The 23,432-nt window shown below is 47.6% G+C and overlaps 1 protein-coding gene across 7 annotated transcripts in view; it reads left to right on the top strand.

Moving 5' to 3' along the window:
- Positions 1-23,432, top strand: part of TSPAN14 (tetraspanin 14) — a 63,110-nt gene that overhangs the window by 14,260 nt on the left and 25,418 nt on the right. For 4 of the 7 annotated variants that reach the window (XM_024253694.3, XM_063727591.1, XM_054522361.2 and 1 more), the window contains one exon: positions 18,569-18,666. In XM_024253694.3, the coding sequence (XP_024109462.1) occupies positions 18,586-18,666 (81 nt within the window). In that variant the 5' untranslated portion in view covers positions 18,569-18,585. Of the gene's footprint in view, positions 1-54; positions 195-1,704; positions 1,723-18,568; positions 18,667-18,712; positions 19,795-23,432 lie in introns of those variants that run through there. The other 3 variants (XM_024253695.3, XM_063727592.1, XM_054522360.2) reach the window with 3 other exon arrangements.

The raw sequence follows: 23,432 nt of genomic DNA, 5'->3' as shown, positions 1-23,432 counted from the left end.
GGTGGCTTTCTTCCCATGACTTGCTTTAATGGTTGTTTTCCTTCTGTGTGTCAGTGTTACATCCTTACTATTCAAAGTGCCATCCACAGACCTGCTGATGGGCAGCATGGGCATCACCTGGGAGCTTGCTGCGCTGTAGAATCTTGGGGGTCTCCATCCAGATCAGCTGAATCAGAATTTGCATTGTTAACAAGGTAACCCAAGTGATTTGAATGCTTTTTTAATTTTTTTTTTTTTTTTTTTTTTGTGAGATAGGGTCTGACTGTGCATTCAGTGGTACAATTAAGGCTCGCTACACCCTTGATCTCCTGGGTTCCAGTGATCTGCCAAAGTGCTGGGATTACAGGCCGAAGCCACCGTGTCCGGCCTGAATGCACTTTCATGTTTGAGAAGCACAGCCTCAGCCAGCCACACTGTCATGCTTGCGCCTTCGCTTTGTTAGCCTGTTTCGTGGTTTTGCAGTCTTTACCCACTTGCTTTCCTGAAAGTTGTCGACTTTAAACAGGTTCGGCAGCCCCGGCTCTGCAGTCCTTCCCCTCTGGGTGTGCAGTGCACAGCAGTTATTCCTCGGTGCTGGGGATGTCTTGGAAATGGAGCTAGTTCGAGAAAGCCCCCTTGGCCCAGAGCCCTGCTGGCGAGGTTATCTTTGGGGCATGGGGGTGGGGGTGGGGATGGGGGGGGTAACTGGAGCCCTCCTGGGTGAAAGGGCAGCCCTAAGCCTCCCTGGCCATCTGGTGCCACTTGCCCTGTCCTGTTCCAGCTGGAGAACAGGTTCAGAATCAGGTCGTAAATATTGTTTGCTTTTGGAAGAAACACAAAGCATTTTCTATAAAGGTGTTTTGGTGTATATTGAAGATAAATAAATAGTCCAGAAGAGGGACTGTAAATTTGTATTTTGTAGTAGTTTTGCAGCAGAAAACAGTTTGAGGTGCTCTCCTGATTTCACTTTACGCCTGCACATCCCCTGCATTCTGGCGAAGTTTGGGGCTTTGTGGGGAAGAGCTTGCTTCCCTGGGAATGAGATCCTGACTCTCCTGCTCAGCTACCCAAGGGGTCCCCTGCCTTTCTGGCTCTGTTTTAGGGGATGATCTGCTTTCTCCTGACTCTTGATTTCCTCTCAACCTTTTCCAGCAGTTTCTCACCATTGATTTGCAGTTTAAAAAATTCTGCCGCCTCTTCCTCCTCTCTTTTGACGTTCACGAGGCACACTTAGTTTTATTTTTCGCCACTGGGCTTCACTTTTCATGGCTTCTTTGGAAAGGATTTTTGTTTGTTTGTTTTGTTTTAGCTCTGTAAATCTTTTTCCCCCAGTCTGGGGCAGCCAGGCCCTGGGGTGGGCTGGAAAGTGTCCCACCCTAGACTCAGAAGTTTTCCAGATTGCTGTCCTTTGAGGTGGGTTTTTTTGTCTTAAAACACAATACAGTTGTCCCTTGGGGATTGGTTTCAGCCCCTGCACTTAGTAGTATTTGCATATAACCTATGTCCTTCCTCCATATACTTTAAATCATCTCTAGATTACTTATAATAACTAATACAATGTAAATGCTATGTAAGTATTATATAATTTAAAGCATTTGTATTTTTTTTTTTTCTTTTTGAGACAGAGTCTTGCTCTGTTGCCCAGGCTGGAGAGCAATGGCGCGTTCTCAGCTCACTGAAACCTCCGCCTCCCATATTCAAGCAATTCTTCTGTGTCAGCCTCCTGAGTAGCCGAGACTACAGGTGTGTGCCACCAGGCCCGCTAATTTTTCTATTTTTATTAGAGACTGGATTTCACCATATTGGTTAGGCTGGTCTTGAACTCCTGACCTCAGGTGATCCACCTGCCTCCCAAAGTGTTGGGATTACAGGTGTGAACCGCTGCGCCCAGCCTTTCCTGAATATTTTTGATCCTGGTTACTCGAATCTGAGGATGTGGAACCTGTGGATATATGGAAGACTGACAGTATATTCTAGCTGACTGTGCAATTTTGTATAAAAAGATTTTTAAGCATCTTACAGCCATAATCTTTATGGCTTTCAGGCATGGAAACATAGAGAATGAGGAGTAAATATAATTCTAAACTCTCTTATGTAGTTTCTTTGTGACCTGTACAAAGAGAACACTTCAAATCTACATTAGGCATGTAGGTCAAATCCCTGCAGCCTACTGGAGCAGGTCCTGTAACAGCCAGCTTTTAAAGACCCAGTTATTGGAGCAAAGTTTATTTCTCCCCCAGAATGGGCCACTCATCACTTGGAACATCTATGGTGTTCAGGAGTGGCTCCCACCCCAATGGTGTCAGCCCTGCAAGGATGACCATGCTGGTTTTGTCTTGGTATCATCTGCAGGGCCCAGCCTGGAGCTGGGGATACACTGAAGGCTCTGTTAATAATCTTCATTGGAGGGTCAGTCTCGGGGTGAGACAGTTGCCTGCTGCCAGGTTGGGTTGCAGTGTGTCCCTCCCTATCTTCAGGCACAGCTCTTGATCCCAAACTGGGGAGCTTCTAGATGTGCTGCCCTCATCTAGTACACATTTAAACTAGCTGCTTTAGGGAGCATTTCCTGACCAGCTTGCCACCACCACGACCTCCTCCTCTCTGCCCTCCAGCACCTACTTGACTGCATTTAGTGAAGGGAGTCATGTTCTGAGTCCCCTGAGTCAGGCACAGGTCCCACTCTGAGTTGGTGTTTGTCTCCACGGCCTCATTCTTGGTGTCTTACATGCAGCAGTGCCCTGAACATGTAGAAACAAGTCTTTAGGTGCTTGTCTCCCACAGCAAAAGCCTTTTCACCCGATGGGCTTGGCAGGCGAGCCTGTGCACTGATGGATTGTTGGGTGGGTTGCTTCAACCTTGCTGATCTAGGGAGGCCACAGGGCCCAGCCCAGTCCTCCTGAGGTCTGGAGGCACAGCACCTTGGACCCCGTGGGTTCTTGTTCACATTGGGAATACTAGTGTAGACTGGGCCCAGACTCTCCACGTTTGTTTGCAGCTAGCTGAGGAAGAGGCTCTGATGTGCTCTTACCAGGAGCATGTAAAAGGATTCTGTGTATAGACATTTCATGTAGACTTAGATTTTCAGAAACAGGCCTGTCATGATGATCAGGGTATGGGTATAGGACACGTTCACTATGCCTGCCTTGGCCTAGCATCCTCCCGTGAGTGGGCAGCTTCATCTTCAATGGCAGAGGGAAGTAGGTTGGGACATCAACTTGGAAGCCAAGGTGCCAGGCCTCCTTTTGCCTAGCCATTTGAGAAGTGAGGGTGGGGTGGGTGGCAGGTGTGGGGTGAGTGGCAGGTGTGGGTGACCAGGCCCTGCCTCACCTGGGTGGGCAGGTGTTGCCCTGAGGCTGCTGGTGCAGTTGAATGAGCTGCCTGATGAATCATTCTGAAAATCTCTCATGGGTGCTGGGCGTGGTGGCTCATGCCTGTGATCCTAGCTAGCACTTTGGGAGCCCAAGGCAGTAGGATGGCTTAAGCAGGAGTTTGAGACCAGCCTGGGCAACATAGGGAGACCCCATCTCCCTATGTAGCTGGGACTGCAGGTGTGCACTGAGGTAGGAGGATCACTTGAGCCCGGGAGGTCAAGGCTGCAGTGAGCTGTGACGGTGCCACTGCACTCCAGCCTGGGTCACAGAGTGAGGCCCTGTCTCAAAACGTGAAAGTGAGAATCTCCAATGGGGCCCAAGGCCTGAATGTTTTGTTTGCTTTTTTTTTTTTTATTTCTCCAAGAAGGACCACAAACTCTATGTTTCAGTTACTTGAAGCCAGTTATTTTGTAGTATCTCCCTTAATTTAAGTTTGTTTGTTGTTTCCTCATGGTTAGATGCAAGTTTTGCAGTTTTGTAAGGAATACTGCGGAAATGGTGAGTCCTAGGTGCATCCCCTTGGGAGGCACATGATGTGGGTCTGAGTCATTACCGGTGATATTGACAATGATCGCTTGCTTATGGTGATGTCTGCTGGGTTTCTTCCTTCTGAGTTACTATTTTGTTCTTCGTAAGTGTCCTGTGGGGAGATACTTTGAGACTATGCAAATACAGTATGCTATTTCATGTCAAACTCATGACTGGTTTTAGGACCCATTGCAGATTCTTGGCACAGTCGGTTGTTTCTGTCATGGGTGTTGAGTGCAATGATTTAATTCCATAATTCCTCCTACATTTATCATTTAACTATACGGAACTGCTGTAGCTATGTATCATTGTGCTACACATAGCTTTTCCTTCTTTCCTGTTTATTTATCTATGTGTGTGTATTAGAATGGGCTCATGAATTCTTATTTTATTCAGTGAGTTAAAATCCATTGTTATTATTGTTTGTTTTGCCGCTCAGATTGTTCCAGATTTGGCCAGTGGGGGCTTTTTCAAGCTGCTGTGAATGACAGCTCTTCAAAACATGCATTTCCAAGCCTATCACAGTTCTGTTGAACTAGTTGCCATATGATTCTGGAGGCAGCTCCTTGAGCCATTCTGCTGTCCTGTGGAGCGTGGCATCAGTCGCACTAGGCCCATGGTTTTTAGTGTGCACCTTGTGAAGCCTTCCTTTCCCCCAGCCACCCGAAGATAAAAGTGTCCTGCTCTGCCTGCCTTCATGTTGGGTTTCTGGGTCAGAGTTTCTTTGAACAAAGCCTCCTGTAGCTTAAATAATAATAAAAATAGTAAGCTTGGAAGTCACTGGACTAGGTGACCTCCATTCCAGGCCCAGTGCTTCTCCCACTGAGGCCTCCCCTGACTCACATCCACCCACTCTGCTGCTTTCCTGATGACAGCATTGAGGTAGACAGAGGCCTCCTCTCACCAGATTAACGACGAGGCCCCTTGGTGTCCTGAAACTCGGCAGGTTTTGGGTTGTGGGTTTTTGGTGGTGGAAATTCACAGTGCTTCAGTCGCTAAGATCAGGGTTTTTACAGGATGCCAGGCACTGAGACCCTCAGACCCGTTGGAGAGGCTGGTGGAGCTCAGAGCTGGGGCCCAGCCTCTCCTGCACCTCCACGTGGAGGCCATCCAGGGCTGGCGGTCAGGGGCTTGATGGCCTTGGAAGCCGGGGGCCCACTTTCCCCACACTGTGCCAGGGCAGTGTTTGTCACCCTGTGATAAAGGAGGGGATCCAGCCCCCCTGACATTGTGCAGCTGTGTAGTGACTTCCCACAGTAAAGAGTCAAACTTCTTCACTCCAGTGAGTGGTTGCTGCCGCCATGGTGGGTTTTTTTTTTTTTTTTTTAATTAAAGTTTTTTTTTTTTTTTTTTTCTTTTTTGATGTAATCCATAGGTTCACATGCCACGGTGTCTGATTTTGCATTGTTTCTGGTGGCCCCTGGATGTGGCGTTTGGGTTAATGAGGGAATGGGTCAGGGATATACATGGACAGTTCTGGCTCTAAGGGGTGAGTCAGAGAGAGCCGAGCCCCTCCTTCCATCCTCAGAGGGTGAGATTCCTGTGGGCAGCTGAGCAGCCTGCCCTGGCCTGCCTTAGTGATTCTCTCTCCTACTGGGGCCCATTCCCTTTCATATTCGCCTGCCCCCTCCTAGGCTTCTGTCCCTGGGCCTGCCTGTTCCTTTGGCCTGTGAATGTTTCCCAGTACCTAGCGGGCTCTAGAGACCCCCTTCTCAGATGGTAGGAATGTCCAGGCCCCAGGTGCTACTGGAGGTGCAGCAGAAACTCCACCTTCCTTGGGGGATGTGGCTGCCCTTCCTTGGGATGGGCCTGTGATCAGGTCAGAGGCCAGTTCTGGGAGCCTCAAAGGCCAGGTGGTGTTGAAGGATTGGCTTCGGAGAATGAGAGGGAAGAAGAGATAGCAAGGATAATTTGGGGGCATGGGGTGTAGCTCAGGATATGGGTGGTGGGTGTTGTCATTGTCAGTTGGGTCCTTAGGAAAAAGAGGGGCCAGAGGAGGGGTGGGGTTGAAGGTAGAGAGCAGGGTAAGAGACCTTCAGACCTTCCCTGTGAGGTCATGAGGAACTGACCTGTGCCCTCAGGAGGGAGGGGAGGGGAGGTATTGGAGCGTGAGGAGTTTGGGAAAGCTCCTGAGTGTCTGGGTGGGTGAAGGCTGAGGGATTCCGGGTGGGGCCCCTTGGTCCATGCTTTGTCTGGTATTTGTGCCTGGTGCTTGTGTGGAAAGATGCAGATCTCTGGAACCATCAGCAGAGTAGTGTTGGAGGGTTGTGAGGCATGTGATTATCCCATAGGAGGGGCAAACACTCCAGGGACATCACTCTCGGGAAGCCTGGGGAGCTCGCAGTGCCTTTGTGCAGGGTCAGGCCACATGGTTTGGGCCTCGCCTTCCCAACACTCAGTTCACTTTTCTCCACTGTCATGTCATCCGGCTTCCTTCCCTTGGGGCTTCTCTCCCCTCTTCCTCCCTCATGACCCCTTATTAGTATATAAAAAAAATGAGCCTGTTGTCTCAGAGCTTCTCAAATTTTCATCTTATTCAGGATCTTAGTGAAATGCAGATTGAAGGGAATTGAGATTCCACATTTCCAGCAAGCTCCTGAAATGGGCATCGTCCAAACAGGGCCAGGCAGAATCGGGGGATGCTAAAGAACTAGAGGTAGAGGACATCCCGTTGGAGGGGTGCAGGTGGCCATCCTCCCCCTCTGAAGGTCCCTGTGGGAGGAGCCAAGGGCCTGACTTCTTTGGGTGTGGGGCTGCCAAGCACTGGCAGTTTAATCTGGATCCAAGGCTCACAAACAGCTGGTTCTTAAGGGAGTGCCAGTGTTGCAATGATGTTTGATAGAGCTAATCTGGCAATAGGAGAGATAATGAGCTTTTCTGTAAATCTAAAAGTTTTGGGCTGAGCGTGATGGGATTATGCCTATAATCCCAGCACTTTGGGAGACTGCAGAGGGAGGATCTCTTGAGCCAGGGGTTTGAGACTAGCCTGGGCAACATAGTGAAACCCTATTTCTACAAAAAATTAAAAAATTAACTTGGTGTGGTGGTACACACCTGTGGTCCCAGCTACTTGGGAGGCTGAGGTAGGAGGACCACATGAAGCTGGGAGTTTAAGACCCTGTCTCTAAAAAGAGAAAAAAAGTTTTAAGTTAAAGGTCTACTCTGTTCTGAGTTGATGTTATTTTTCTGCCCCCTTTCCCCATCCTTTTTGTTGTTGTTGAGACAGAGTCTCGCTCTGTCGCCCAGGCTGGAGTGCAGTGGCGCGATCTCAGCTCACTGCAACTTCCGCCTCCTGGGTTCAAGCAGTTCTCTGCCTCAGCCTCCCGAGTAGCTAGGATTACAGGTGCCTGCCGCCACACCCAGCTAATTTTTGTATTTTTGGTAGAGACAGGGTTTCACCATCTTGGCCAGGCCGGTCTTGGACTCCTGACCTTGTGATCCACCTGCCTCGGCCTCCCAGAATGCTGAGATTACAGGCATGAGCCGTGGTGCCCAGCCTCCCCATCCTTTTTATACAGTCATCCATCCATTGTCCCAGGGGGTTTGGTTCCAGGACATACCCCCTCCACGATGCCAAAATCCATAGATGCTCAAGTCCCTAATATAAAATGGTGTAGTATTTGCATATAACCTTCACACATTCTTCCCTAAACTTTAAACCATCTCCAGATTACATAAAAATATCTAAGACAATGTAAAGGCTGGCTGGGTGCGGGGGCTCACACTTATAATACAAGCGTGTTGGGAGGCTGAGGCAGGCGAATTGCTTGAGCCCAGGAGTTCGAGTCCAGCCTGGGTGACATAGTGAGACCCTGTCTCTTAAAAAAAATTTAAAAATCAGTTGGGCATGGTAACACACTCCTGTAGTCCCAGCTCGTTGAGAGGCTGAGGCAGGATTGCTTGAGCCTGGGAGGTTAAGGTTGCAGTGAGCCCAGTTTGTGCCATTGCACTTGAGCCTAGGCGACAGAGCATGACCCTGTCTCAAAAACAAAAGTAAATGCTGTGAAAATAGTTGTTTTACTGTTTTTTTTGTTTTTTGAGACGGAGTCTTGCTCTGTCGCCCAGGCTAGAATGCAGTGGCGAGATCTCTGCTCACTGCAAGCTCCGCCTCCCGGGTTCACGCCATTCTCCTGTCTCAGCCTCCCGAGTAGCTGGGACTACGGCACCCGCTACCACACCTGGCTAATTTTTTGTATTTTTAGTAGAGACGGGGTTTCACCGTGTTAGCCAGGATGGTCTCGATCTCCTGACGTCGTGATCCGCTGGCCTCGGCTACCCAAAGTGCTGGGATTACAGGCAGTTTTACTGTATTTTTTACTTGTATCATTTTTTGTTTTTTTTAAAATATTTTTCAAATATTTTTCATTCCCAGTTGGCTGAATCCATGGATACAGAACTGTGGTTGCAGACGGCTGACTGTATGAAACCTCACAATTTCTGTAGGTCAGAGGTCCAGGCCCAGCATAGCTCAACTTATTCCCTCCTTAGGGTCTCACAAAGCCCGAATCAAATTGTTGGCGGGGCTGTGCTCCTCTCTGGAGGCTCTGGGAAGAATCCACTTCTAGGCTCATTCAGGTTTTCAGCAGAGTGCAGTTTCTTGTTACGGTAGGACTGAGTCCTTGCTGACTGTCAGCCAGGGCTACTCTTAGCCCTTAGAGTCCCTCACTGGTCCTCGCATGTGGCCCCTGTACTCAGATCCAGCAATAGTGCATCAAATCCTGCTGCTGCTTCTCTGCCTTCCTCTTCTGCCCTCAACTGGGAGGAAGCTCTGCTTTTAAGGGCTCATGTAATTACGTTGGATAGCTCAGATGATCCCCCTATGTTAAGATCAGTTGATGAGTAACCTTAATTACATGTGCCAAGTCTCTTTTGCCCTTTCTTTTATGTAATAATAGACTATACTTCCTGATTTTTTCACTTTGCTAAATAAAAAGGTGGCAATTAAAAATACTTTGAAATCTTCCTAGAGGTCTTCTGGGTAAAAAATAGTGGTTTGAGTAGACACATGTAATTTTGCTTTCTCCTAAAACCCCACATAAGATAAAGGGAGTTGTAAAAAAGAAATCAATGCGTGAGAACAGGGAGAATGAGAAAGAAAACAGCAAGAAAAATTTTGCAAGCAAAGAGTATGTGAATGATTCAGTTTGAAATGTAGGAGTGGATGGCATGAGATTTTTTTGTGGGGGGAGGGGAACGTGGGCATCAGAGGTTGCTGAGTACAAGAATAGTTTGAAAGCAGCTGATGCAGTTACATCCTTCCATCCCTTTCCTTCCACCGCGATGCTGGGTGATGGCCTCCGACTTTTAGCTGCATGTTGCACATTTCTGCAGAAGGAAAAACCAAGGGCCCAGGAGCCTCCAGATATTCTTGGGAGTTAATATAGAGACCACCTCCATTCTCTAGTCTTCTAACCCCTTTTAGCTTCTAGAACATTGACAGCCCGGCCATTATAGATGAAAAGGGGCCTCACTGTGGAGTCTAACCAGCCTAAGATGGGAAAAAAATACAAATGATGCTGACAACAGGGCTTTCCCAACAAATGGCCCAACCAGATCATCCTAGACAGAAACTTAGCTGCCCAAGGACTCAGAGCTTCCAGCTAGTTCCTGAGTCATTCACTCTTAGTCATGCGGACTGCCAGGGATTACTAGATGGCTAAAGAAAGTGCCTAATATGAAGGAAAGCAAAACAAATGAAAAAAAGCAATTTGAAAGGAAGTCTATTTAGAGAAAAGAACATTTTGAAAAAAATTCTTGTATCCATGAAATAAGAACAGGATACAATAAAAAGGAACAGTTAGAAAACAAAGTTATCAGAAAATTTTTAAAAAGAGCAGAGCAAAAATATCAGTAGTAGTATTAGAAAATAAAGTTCAGAGAGTCTTTCAGAAAATAGAGCAAACAGATGAGGAGATGAATAATAAATAAGGCAGAAAAGGTAAGAAAATTAAAGCATCAGCCAGGCTTCCCACATCAGTTGATAGGAGCTAACCGAAAGGGAAAACAGGGAAGAATGCAAGTGTCAAAATCATTGAGGAAAATATTGCCTGAAATAGGTTATTAGCTTCTCTATGGAGGGGCCTATGGAATGTTGAGCCAAGTAGATGAAGGCAGACCCAGACTAGTACCCTCAAATGTCAGTATGCTTGGGAGAAAGGGATGATGCTACAAGTTACACAGAGAAAGAAACAGGTCAAATACAGAGATCAGAAATCTGAGTGGTTTTGGGCTTCTCAATACATCTGAATAAAGGAGGTGGGGGAGTGATGCCTTCATCATGCTCAATGAGATTGATCCCCAGCCTGGAACTCTGCACATAGCCAAACTCATTCAAGAGTGAAGGTGTCCTGTAATCCCAGCACTTTGGGAGGCCAAGGCAGGCGGATCACTTGAGACCAGGAGTTTGAGACCAGCCTGGCCAACATGGCAAAACCCTGTCTCCATTAAGAATATAAAAATTAGCTGGGCGTGGTGGTGCATGCCTGTATCCTAGCTACTCCAGAGGCTGAGGCAGGAGAATCTCTGGAACCCAGAAGGCAGAGGTTGCAGTGAGCTGAGGTTGCACCAGGGCACTCCAGCCAGGGTGAAGGAGTGAGACTCTGTTTCAAAAAAAAGAGTGAAGGTAGAAAAAAAATGTTTCAGACATACTGGATGTGAAAAACTTGCTTTCACATTGAAGAAGCCCATGAAGGTGAACAAAGACTGGATCTTCTTTAGGGTGTATCCCAAAAGATGTAAAGGGAATTCTGTGCACTGGTCCAGATGGAAGGATCTCCCCAGGAGGATTTCTTTCTGAAGAAGAAATAGAAATAAAACATCAGATGTGAAAAAGCTCACCGAGGGTAGATTTAGACAACTGACATCAAATTTTCGGTTAAATATTGATAAATTCAAAGAAAATTAAACAAAACAAGAAGTTGTACGGGAAAAGAAATCATGTGTTATGTTGCTCACTCTGATAGCTCACGTGGTCATAATAAGGTCAACTATGAAAATTACTCCAGCCAGCACTGCAGTTTAATTAGTGGAGAGATTGGAAAGGACAAGCGTGAGGGGTGGCTTGCAGGGAGAGGGATTTATGGGGAGTAAAGGGTTAAGTCCTCCTCTTCCAAGGTAGAAAGCGGATGCATAATGCGTAAAACTGAAAAGCTGGGGAATTGTAATACAAAATGGCACGATCTTGGCTCACTGCAACTTCCACCTCCTGGATTCAAGCGATTCTCCTGCCTCCGCCTCCTAATTAACTGGGATTACAGGCATGGGCCACCGCGCCTGGCTAATTTTTTTTTTGAGATGGAGTCTTGCTCTGTCGCCCAGGTTGGAGTGCAGTGGCAGCGATATCGGCTCACTGCAAGCTCTGCCTCCTGGGTTCATGCCATTCTCCTGCCTCAGCCTCCCGAGTAGCTGGGACTACAGGCACCTGCCACCATGCCCGACTAATTGTTTGTATTTTTAGTAGAGATGGGGTTTCACCGTGTTAGCCAGGATGGTCTCGATTTCCTGACCTTGTGATCCTCCCACCTCGGCCTCGCAAAATGCTGAGATTACAGGCATGAGGCACTGCGCCCAGCCTATATGCAGACATTTCTAAGAGATATTTGGGTGTAAACATCAAGAGTCAGCTAGAAGTTGGAAGTGTCACCTAGAAAGGGAAAACCTGACTTAAGGGCTGGGATCTGCTGTTTTCTCAACACGGTTTTTACAGTCGTTGATTCTTAGATTATGTGCAGTTATGATTTTGAAACATGAAAAGAAAAAAGCAAATCTACAATGCACGGCATATGATAAGGGGACAGATTTCACAAAACTCATTTTTATTTTTTTGAGCTGGCGTCTCGCTCTGTGGCTCAGGCTGGAGTGCACTGGTGCAATTTCTGCTCACTGCAACCTCCACTTTCCAGGTTCAAGCAATTCTCCTGCCTCAACCTCCTGAGTAGCTGGGATTACAGGCGCCCGCCACCACGCCTGGCTGATTTTTTGTATTTTTAGTAGAGACGAGGTTTCGCCATGTTGACCAGGCTAGTCTCAAACTCCTGACCTCAAGTGATCCACCTGTCTCAGCCTCCCAGAGTGCTGTGATTATAGGCGTGAGCCACTGTGCCCGGCCTCCACAAAACTCATTTTAGTTGTGCATGTGAGTGTGCATGTGCACTGGATTGACTTTTGTTAAATGTATTTCTTACTATGGGTCGTGATAAGATTTGAAAACCCTTGTTTAGTGGTTTCTCATTGTCAGTTCACTTTTCTTTTCCTTTTTTTTTTTTTTTTTGAGACGGAGTTTCGCTCTTGTTGCCCAGGCTGGAGTGCAATGGCGCGATCTCGGCTCACTGCAACCCCCGCCTCTCTGGTTCAAGCGATTCTCCTGCCTCAGCTTCCTGAGTAGCTGATATTACAGGCGTGAGCCACCACGCCTGGCTAATTTTGTATTTTTAGTAGAGATGGGGTTTCACCATGTTGGTCAGGCTGGTCTCAAACTCCTGACCTCAGGTGATCCACCTGTCTCGGCCTCCCAAAGTGCTGGGATTATAGGCGTGAGCCACTTTGCCTGGCCAGCCAGTTCACTTTTCACACTTCTGAATTGTTGAGATATTTTACAGTTGAGAATGTGCTACTTTTTTAATTTAAAAAGGGGCAGGAGGGAGGAATGTTAAAGGTGAGTACAACACTGAAGCCAAGGAGCCCTGTTTATGATGACTGCCAGCCTTATCATATTGTAGCCAGCATTCTCCTCCCCAGCAGGGGCACCTCCAACCAGCAGTGGCCCCATTTTCATTTATAATACAAAGGTGGTAGTGGTAAGTGTGATGCTGGAAACCTTTTTGGAAAATCACTTGTAAGTCCACCACCACCCCATGCAGCCATTTTCATGCTCAACATTCTACTTTGGCCTTTAAGCACATGCTTACAAATTGTCTCATAATTGCAAACCATGAGGTTCATGTTTCACTTAATGTGTGTTCTTTTTCTGGAGGCAAATTCTTAGTCATTAGTTTATTGATTAAGGGTGTGACCTTTTTTTGGGGTGGTAAATGTAACCATATTGCTACCAAATGGTAGTAACCTTTTTATCTGCTGCCAACAAGGAATAAATGTGTTTGCCACAATAGTGGTGGCAATTTTGTTAAATTAAAAAGTGTAAAGTCGGCCGGGTGTGGTGGCTTACGCCTATAATCCCAGCACTTTGGGAGGCTGAGATGGGCGGATCACCCAAGGTCGGTAGTTTGAGATCAGCCTGGCCAACATGGTGAAACTCCTGTCTCTACTAAAAATATAAAAATTAGTTGGACATGGTGGCAGTCGCCTGTAATCTCAGCTACTCAGTAGGCTTAGGCAGGATAATCGCTTGAACCCGGGAGGCGGAGGTTGCAGTGAGCCGAGATCGCACCATTGCACTCCAGCCTGGGCAACAAGAGCAAAACTCCGTCTCAAAAAAAAAAAAAAAAAGTGTAAAATAGGCCAGGCACGGTGACTATTGTCTGTAATCTCAGCACTTTGGAAGGCCAAGGTGGGCGGATTGCTTTGAGCTCAGGAGTTCAAGACCAGCCTGGGCAACATGATGAAACCCTGTTTCTACAAAAATTAGCCAGGCCTGGTGGCATGCACCTGTGGTCCCAGCTACTGCAGAGGCTGAGGCTGGAGAATCACTTGAACCAGGGAGGCGGAGGTTGCAGTGAGCTGAGTGCGCCATTGCACTCCAGCTTGGGCAACAGAGAGGGACTTGTTTAAAAAAAAAAAAGTGTAAAATAGTATGTCTGGATTGTCTTTAAGTTTTATTTCTAGTGACATTGACTATTTTCCTTTATTTTTTATTTTTTATTTTTTAAAGACCGGGTCTTGCTCTGTCACCCAGACTGGAGTGCATTGGTGTGATCACTGTTCGTCACAGCCTTGACCTCCCAGGCTCAAGTGATCATCCCTTCTCAGCCTCCCAAGTAGCTGGGACTTCAGACACCACATCCAGCTAATTTTTGTACTTTTTGTAGAGATGGTGTTTGGCCTTGTTGCGCAGGCTTATTTTTCCATTTGTTATGTTATTCTTCCCTTTGTTATTCTTTCCTTTGTGTATAATGTTCATATCCTTTCTTCATTTGTGTACAACGGGAGTCTTTTTGAAGTATGGGTCTCTATAGGTTGCAGATATTTACTGTGTCATTTTTTCAGCTGCAGATAACATTTGTGTTTCCTTTTTTATTTTAATGTTACTTTTAATCACGGGGATTTTTTAGATTTGTTATCTGTTCAGGCTTGGTAGTCTTGTGCTTTGAATTGTTTTTTCCTGTTGCCTCAAAAGTTGAAGGAGGGTAAAATGGACTTGAAAACCCTGTTCTCTGGGTGTGGTGTGTGCGTGTATGTGCGTATGCCCTTTAAATCTGTAAGTTGTTATTTGCTTATTATTTAACTCCCCTCAAGTTGCTAACCAGTTATCTCACTACTGTTAAACAATTCTCCGTTTGCGCCATTTTGAGAAGTTGGTATTTTGATAAACATGTGCCTCCTTCCTGCCACACTGATGCTTTATTTTCTATCACGTTCTTAGAGTTGAGACAGCTTGAGATCTTAATTTTTTTTCTATGCACACCAAATAGCTTTTGGAGATTCTTCTCTGCTGGAATGGTACTTAACATTTGTGAAAAGTTTACCCATCTCTACTTTTAGGAAGGTTCTTAGTCGTGCGTGCGTGTGTGTGTGTAAGATAAATGGTGTTGGTGTTCTTTGTGGATGCATCTGCTCATAGAAGGCTAACTTCTGCCTTCCTTCAGTATGATGTGGTTGAGCAAATGAGGTGAGATGCTAGGGACCATGGTCATTTTGGGAATCATTTTGGGTCAGATCTGGGTTCTAGTTTCAGCACTACTGCCTTTATCAGCCTTCCTGCATTTTTGTGAAATGCCCTAGTAGCTCCGTTGGTGGCTCAGGAGCGCTCAGTCCTTTTTTCCTCCATTGGGGTTCTGAAGCCTCCAAGCCACACCTGTTGTGCAGCTCCATCATTACCCTCCACAGATAGAAGGCCACCTTACACTGTGTAGGAGGATATGGCTTAGGCTGGAGTCCAAATGAGTCTCCCATTTACCTTCCTCAGCTTAAACTATGTGGAGACCAGGATCTGCCAGCCCCACAGAGGGTCAAGACCTGCTTTGCAACCCGCTGGCCAACACAGCAGAGAGGGACAGAGTGAGAGGTGCCTTCCTCCCTGTCCCGAGGTTAGATGGGTGGCAGGGGTGGGGAAGGGGGGCGTGGAGAAGGAAAACTGAAATGTTTCTTTTCAACAGTTTATTGCAATAATTTCCTCTTCTGTGGGTTGAGGATGGGGGAGAAAGTGTCACTGGGACAGCCCCACCCCTAGACCTCATGGGGTTATCCTGGGTTGTACAAAAATGGCCAAAAATGGCATAATACTGGCAGTGCATGTACTCTGGGTTGTAAGTGGCACGTGCATCAGGATATGTTGTCTGGGTGTGGCACACCTCTTCTTGGATGAGAGGGGGTTTCTTCCTAGTTATTCCGCAGTGTGGCCCCTAGTGTAGTTTCGAGTGTTGATGTTACCGGGGGGAAGTGAGGGCTTAGAGTTTAGGATGTGGCTGTGAGAGTCTCTGACTGGTGTAGGTGTGGACCCCAGCATCTGAAGGCAGAATTGTTTCCTGGTTGGTCATGTGTGTTGGGTGGAAGGTGAAGCAGCAGATGGTGAGGGAAGCCAGGCGCCACGTGGAGAATCCTTGCTCCAGAGCGCTGGCCTCCCTGCCAACTGCATCCCCATGAAGTGTTCCCTGTAGCCTTTCCATGTTCTGTACACTTTATGGGTGTGAGCTGCAGGAGACCAGGGACCGTCAGGTTGAGATTCCCTGTGTTGTCACAGGACAGTCATTTTGCAAAGGCCCCGGGCAGGGGAGCAGAGGTGAGCCACCAACACTGTGGAAAGTACACAGACACATTTGCTAATGAGCTGGTTTCTTTGTGGAGCTTTCATCAAGGAGGAAGGGGGAAGTTTGGCTTTTCTTACTGCTTCCGGAGAGTTCTTTACAGGGTTGGGTTAATTGAGGTCAAAGGAGCACTCTATAGGATCCCAAGGCATTGGATTCCGTGGCTTGCACCAGCCCTCCTTAGTTCCTGAGGCCCAGCTCCCTGGAGGGCACAGCCTTCTACTTTCCAGGCTCCTCTGGGAACCACGAGGAAGAGAGGAGGCGGGATTGTCTTGTCCCTAAAAAAAGAATAGAGTTTCTACCGCTTAGGACATTTTTCTGCCTCATAAGGCATTTCCAGCTGAATTGACAGTTCTCTGTGATAAATGTACTTGAGTTTTAGGTTAAAAATTTTTTTTCATCCTATGTGCATTAATCCAGACATGGATTTATGGTTGGGTAGCCCAACCCTCCCCTGAAGGGAAAAAAAAGAACAATTAAAAAAGTCAAACCATTGGCTGGGTGTGGTGGCTCATGCAGGTAATCTCAGCAATTTGCAAGGCCCTGGCGGGAGGATTACTTGAGGCCAGGAGTTTGAGACTAGCCTGGGCAACATAACATAGTGAGACTCCTATCTCTACCTACACAAAAAATTAACAAACCAACCCAGTGCTTTGGGACCCTGTAATCTGAAACAAGCTGGTGAATGTTAGCTATAGCTACCTTTAAGTTAGTTGCCTACAAGGAGCCCCTCTCTGCGAATCCGTGTGCTGCACCACAGTTCAACAGGCCCATCTACCTTTGTAAGATCCCCAAGGGGACTGCTGCAGCCCTCGGTGCCTAAGCTGATACCTGATCTGCTGGGCATGGGTCTGCTGGCATGTCAGTATCACAGTGAGGGCGGGAGTGGGGGACTTGTTGGAAATGCAGATTCAGGGCTCCAAAGCAGACCTTCTTACCAGAACCTTGTGTTGGGAGCTGGGATCTGTATTTAAAATAAGTGATTCTGATGCTGCCAGCCAGGCCCCTCATGCCATTGACGTTGGGGCAGGTCACTAAAAGCCCCACTTTAGTTGAGGATGCTGAGGTCCCGAGAGAGCAGGGACTTGCATGGGCTGAGGTCATGTTGCTGAAGGAAGGCGCCTGTGTCTCTTCCTTGAGAGCTCCTTTTCTCCCTGCAGCCGCTCTGGCCCATACAGTGTTCAGGCCTTGCGTGTGTCCTTGTGTCCTGTAGAGTCCTTGGGCAACAGGTGGTTGTGTTCACACTCATTCTTGGAGGCAAGTTTTATGGATGTGCTCTTGTGATGGTGGGGCGGTGGTATTGGGGGGAGGTGGGGATGGGGCAGCTGGGTAGCCGTCTGCCTGTCATTCTCCCCAGCTGGTTTCTGAGGTCAGACAGAAGGAGGGGCTGGTGGGTGAATGGTGGTGTCTAGGCTGTGCCCGTCAATTCCACACCGTGGGAGAGGTGGAGCGGTCACAGGTTCCGTTTCCAGAGGAGTGTGGTTTCATGTCCCTTCTTGGCACTTCTTTCTCAGAACATTGCCGACCAGCAGCCAGCCTGCCGTGGCTGCCTCACAGGAAGGGGTTTTGCAAGTAGCCACTCCGTGGAAACTGGTTTCTCACTGGCGGATGTGGGTGGGTTGCCTCCTCACCTCTAGGGTGGCCTTGTCTGCTTTCGCCTTGGGCTGTGTTACTCTCCTCACCTGGGAAGTGGGGGGTGAGCAGGGGGCTGGCATGGGACCACTGCCCTACGGGCCTCTGATCCTGTCCCTACCTGTGCACTTGAGGCACTCCCTCCTTCCCCGCTGTTCAGCCACTGCATTGGGGGCAGGGGACCATGGAGGACTTAGGGGTCCACCTGGATTGCTACTGGGGTTCAAAAAGGAAAGCAGTAAAGGTAGGCCAGGCCCTCAGAAAAGTCCCTCAGAAATAGCACCCTCCTGCGGTAGGATCTCTGAGGTTGCTTTGAGGGTTAGACACAGATAAAAAACAGTGGCCCCACCCTTCACTCTGTAGTTCACAGGGTCTTCCCACATAGGCTGTGTAATCCAAGCTTCATTACAGCCCTGGAGGACAAAGCAATGGCTATAGTCTAGGTTGAGGTGGAGTGGGGGGCGGGTGACAGGGGAGGGAGGGAGCAGGGGGATGGCTGCTAGCTGTAGTGGCCTTCCTCACCTCTGAGGGCTGAGCTTCAGAGGTTTTCAGAAAATGTTGCATGAATGAGTATGGAGCCCTCATCTTGGCTTTTCTTCACTGGGCACAGTTGTATCATGTCCAGACCTGCCTGCACGTTGATCTCCCAAACGTGGCTCTTTGTGATTAAGCCCGTTTCTTCTGTTGGCTCTGGTGGGTGGAAAGAACGTGGACTGTGAAGTCCCCTGTCCTTGGTTCCAATCCTGGGCTGTCATTGCTCTCTTGTCCTTGGGCAAGTCATGTGACCTTTCTGCATGGTTTCCTCAACCATGAAGTGGAAAAAATCAATTCCCAATCGAGGTGATGAGATCAATATTTGGGAAGGCTCCAAGCAGAATTTCTGGTACTTAGAAGACACTTAAAAAGCATCTTTCTTCCTTTCAAAAATCTCCCTTATCCTTTCGTTTGTTTTTTGGAGAGCTGATTTAACCTGAGTTTTGCATTACCTATACCTGGCCTTGGTATCAGGCCTCTGCTTGGACCAGTAAAGGGTCATGAGGGAAATGATCGGGAGCTTTCTAGAATCCACATATGAGCAGGTTTGGGGGAGAGATTTTAACGCTGAGCCTGCAATCTCACTAGTCACACATCTCTCCGCAGATTCTGCTTCTCAGAAGATGCACTATTATAGATACTCTAACGCCAAGGTCAGCTGCTGGTACAAGTACCTTCTTTTCAGCTACAACATCATCTTCTGGGTAAGTGGATGAGAGCGGCCACGTTCCCTTGTTTAGTCCTTCATTCAGTAAATTATGGTTTTCCACACACTCTTGATTTGCCAGACATTATGTAAGGCTCTGGGATAAGGTGGTGGGCAGGGTCAGTGACCCCTACCCTCACAGAACCAGTTGCAACTGTGGGGATGGGGGAAGGCCAAAGGCCGAGGTGATTGAAAGCCAGAGTAAGGCCAACCCAGCCTTGGGGGTTCAGGAAGCCTTGGGGCTCTGGCCCAGATGTCTGTCTGTCTCCCCTACCTGCCCCCTGTTCCGATCCTGGGAGTGCCCCAATGAGACATCAGCAGCAAGGTACTTTGTGTGCATCTGACTATGGGCCAGGCCCTGTTTTAGGTTCTGGGAGGTGATAACAGACAAGGGCAATAAAGTCCTATCCTTGTAGTGCTTATGTGTAACCAAGAGCCATGTTAGCCTCCTGAGCAACAGGACAGTGAGGGAGAAGCTCCTTGGCTAGGGTGGCCAGGGAAAGGCATTCTGTGGAGGTGACTTGTGGGCTGACAACTTGAGTACTAATGAAGAGGCAGCCAAGCAGGGGTCTGGGGAAGAATGCTCCAGACAGACAGAATGGCAGCTGCAAAGGGTCTGAGGCAGGAATCAGCTTTGTGTGTGCAAAGGACAAACAGAAGGCCATGTGGCTGGAGCTGAGTAAGTGGGAGAAGGGACACAGGTGGGGACAGAGGCATGCAGGAGCCAGGTCACAAAGGATCATACGGATCTCAATAAATAGTTAGAATTACTTTCTACTGCTTTAAATAATTATTGGAAGGCTTATAATTTGGGTGGTGTGATCTGATTTTGGAGTGACTGCAGAGTGAGGGCATGGATGGTGGTACCAGGTTCTGAGATGGGGTTTGGGGTAGAAGGGGTACATTTATGTTATCTCATAGCCAGCCTCAGGGAGAGACTATTTCCTTTGTCGTTGACTGTCCTGGAGATGGAAGTCTTGGCCAACCACCATCAGAGGAAGGGATGGACCAGATGAGAGCATGGAAGATGGGTGTGTTGACTGAGAAGAGGAGAGGTCTGAATATTGAGCCCTACGATGCTAGAGGTTGGGTCGAGGAAGAAAACCCACTCCCAAGTTGGCTGAGGGTGAGTGGCCCGTGGTAAAGGGAAGACCAGGAGATTGTGTATTGTAGAAGCCTTTAAAGTAGAAAGGCACGGTCAACCATGGTGCAGGGAGGTGAAGAAGGATGAGGACAGGACATTGGTAATGGCTTAGACAAAGTGGAGGTTGTTGATTATGTTGACGGGACCACTGTGAGCTCTGGGTAGGGGATCTGGGTGGGTAGATAGAAACCCAGCTGGAGTTGGCTGAGGAGCCAATGGGAAGTAAAGAAGTGAAGGGGATGACTCTTGACAGTTCTTCCGAGGATGCTTGCCTTAAAGAGGAGAAGAAAAATTTGGACACTGGCTAGAGATGGTCAAGGGGCCAAGGGAGATATTGCATGTGTTTATTGCCAGTGGGATTGGTCCAGGGAGAGGCAGACATTGATTCTGTGCAGGAGGGCCTGGGGACATGATCATGCACAGAGGCTTTGAAAACCATTAAGCATAGCTTATGAATATCTGTGTGGGGGTAGGTGGAGAAAGAAGGACAGAATGAGTAGCCATGATGTCACATTTGCTTCTACTGCAGATTTGGCATCTCCTATGGGGATTGGAACTCTTGAAAACAAGGCAGACTTACTAAGCCTTCTCAGCCTTGCAAGCTTGATTTTACAGCCTCATCTCCTGGTGATTTATCTTAGTATGTTTGGGAATTTTCTGTCCTAGAGAAATAAGATGGGATTCAATGGCTTGGTCTTTTAGCCCACATCTTTTCCTGTGGTCTGATAACTTTGCACCAACAACTGCATCATTGTCCCTGGAATAGGGCATTGCTGGATATTTAATGTGGTGCCTCTGGGTCCCTCTTAATGCGGGAGTCCATGCTTCATCCTCATGATATATGGCTTCTCAGAGCAGCATTGTTCCCTGTCTGGAGAGCCCTCTGGCCTTACCTGGTGTTCCCCTCCACCATCCCGCACCCCCAGGCAAGTATATGGTGGAGGTTCGCTGGGCTAGGCAGGCAGTCTGACACTTGTGCACTTGGACACCCAGTTGCTCCTCTCTGTGGGTGTGCTGCTTGGCTTTGTGCCTCAACCTCCGACTCTCATCTTGATTCCTGCAGCTAGAGCAACACTCTCCCACTACTGCTGTGGCTGAGGGCCCTGGTATCTTCATTTCTTCAGAGGGTTTCAGGAGAGAGTTTTTGACATCAGGGAGCTCTACTAACTTGCCCAGTAACACGTTTGCAGCACTATATTCCAGTAGTGGAGTGCATGAATCCAGCATGGTAGCAAGTCTGCTTGGTGGTTGAAGGGTGCTGCAGTGTTTTTGGGCTTTTGCAGATTTGGCAATGTGTGTGTTGAAAGTTAATCATTTTTCAGTTAGTGTGCATTGGGGCAGAACAGGAAGGAACAAACAGGAACAGTCAGGAAGACCAAGCAAGAGAGAGCTTGGTTGGGAAATAAGAGTGGGAGGCCAAGTGCCTTGCTTAGGCGGAAGCTGCTGGACCCCTCCCCACTGGGTTCCTGGTAGTGATGTGCAGTCTTCATTTGCACTGGAGCTGGCAATGTGGGGTGAGGCCTGAGACGGGCGCACAGACCTTTGGGAAGCTCACGGTGTAGCAGGAGGGTGCCAGGCTGGCTCTGGGCACCCAGGGCCTCCCTGAGCTGAGTGACCTGGCTAAGCCTCAGTGTTTCCCTTGTGATGTAGCACTCTTAGCTGCCTAGTGTCTGCCTCAGGTTGCTGAAAATGTATAAAGTGGAATGCCCAAGCCCTTACCTCTCCAGATAAGTTTTCTTTTTTTTTAAAATGGAGAAAATATAAAAGTAGGATAATAAAATGAACTCCATGTTCCCACCATCTAGCTTAGTTGATTTGTATCCCCCTGCCCAACCCTTTGGATTATTTTGAAGCAAAGCCCAGCTAGATGATTTTGCAGTGTTTTTATTTGTATTTTGTTTAATGAATTAACAGTGAGCAGTGGTGCAGAAGGATTGCACGTGCTGATGGTGGACACTGGGCTCAGCAGGCAAGTTTGAATGTGCAGAAAGCAACTTGTTGCTTCTGTGACCAATCCTAGGTGTTGGGACAAATATGAGGTTTTATTTAGTAGTTTGCCCTCACTTAGAATTATTTTCACAGGCCGGGCACAGTGGCTCACATCTGTAATCCCAGCACTTTGGGAGGCCGAGGCGGGCGGATCACGAGGTCAGGAGATCAAGACCATCCTGGCTAACACAGTGAAACCCCGTCTCTACTAAAAATACAAAAAATTAGCCGGGCGTGGTGGCGGGCACCTGTAGCCCCAGCTACTCAGGAGGCTGAGGCAGGAGAATGGCGTGAACCCGGGAGGCGGAGCTTGCAGTGAGCCAAGATCACGCCACTGCACTCCAGCCTGGGCAACAGAGTGAGACTCCGTCTCAAAAAAAAAAAAAAAAATTATTATTTTCACAATAGCATTCTTTATAGATAAATACCCTTTGGTCGCTAATAGATTTTTTTAAGCTTTCTGACTAAGGGGCCAAGGTTTTCCAGGGATTGTTAAAACCTGCTTGGGATAAGAAATGTGGATGCCACTGATGTTTGCATGTCTGTTCTGAACCTCTTGGTTTACAGAATGAGAATGGAATGGGCTTCATGAGGTTCTTATCACAAGGATGTTAGGGAAAATATGCTTCCATGCAACATGGCTTTTTGAGAGCACTAGTGTTTTTTACTTACTAAAAAAATCATTCTTTGGTTGTGCTAGACCTGTTTTTAGTGCAAAAATCTCACTTTGACTTAGGAAATGCAAATCAAAACCACAATGAGATACCACTTCACACCCATTGGGATGGCTATTATTTTAAAAAATGGAAAATAACAGATGTTGATGAGGATGTGGAGAAATTGAAACCTTTGTGCACTGTTAGTGAAAATGTAAAATGGTGCAATTGCTATGGTAAACAGTATGGTAGTTCCACAAAAGTTAAAAATAAAATTACCATATGATCCAACAATTCCACTTCTGGGTATAACCAATAGAGCTGAAAGCAGGATCTTGAAGAGATATTTGTACACCTATGTGCACACTCATAGCAGCATTATTTACAGTTGCCAAAAGGTAGAAACAACTAAAGTGTCCATCGATGTTTGAGTGGATAAACAAAATGTGATATACAGATGTGAAAGAGCTTAAAAAGGAAGGCAGTTCTGTCACGTGCTACAGCATGGGTAGACCTTGAGTACATAGTGCTGAGTGAGATAAGCTAGATACAAAAAGACAAAACACTGTATGATTCCGCTTATATGAGGTGCCCACCGTAGTCAGAATCATAGAGACAGGAAGTAAAATGTTGGTTGCTAGGACCTGGGAAGGGAAGATTGGGGAGTTGTTGGTTAGTGGGTACAGAAGATCTCACTTTGACGTGCAGAGGAAGGGAAGCTGGGAGAGGCGTACACTGGAGGAGTGGCATCTGGCTCTTTGTCTTTGTTCATTCATACCCCCCACTGGTTCCACAAAGCACTTGGGCTTTTCTAAGTTTGCCGAGTGAATCCTCTAGAGGGATGATTCAGATAATGTCTGCAACTCCAGGGTTGGTTTCCAACACAAGCATTGGCTTTAATCTGCATACAGAGGTTGGATGAAGTCCTTGCCTGGATCTGCTTCAGAGATGGATTAAAAGTGAAGAACTGAGACA

The sequence above is a fragment of the Pongo abelii genome, chromosome 8 (assembly GCF_028885655.2).
Source record: "Pongo abelii isolate AG06213 chromosome 8, NHGRI_mPonAbe1-v2.0_pri, whole genome shotgun sequence".
Classification (NCBI taxonomy): domain Eukaryota; kingdom Metazoa; phylum Chordata; class Mammalia; order Primates; family Hominidae; genus Pongo; species Pongo abelii.
The sequence above is the reverse complement of the archived record's forward strand: the minus strand, read 5'-3'. Positions and strand labels throughout refer to the sequence as shown.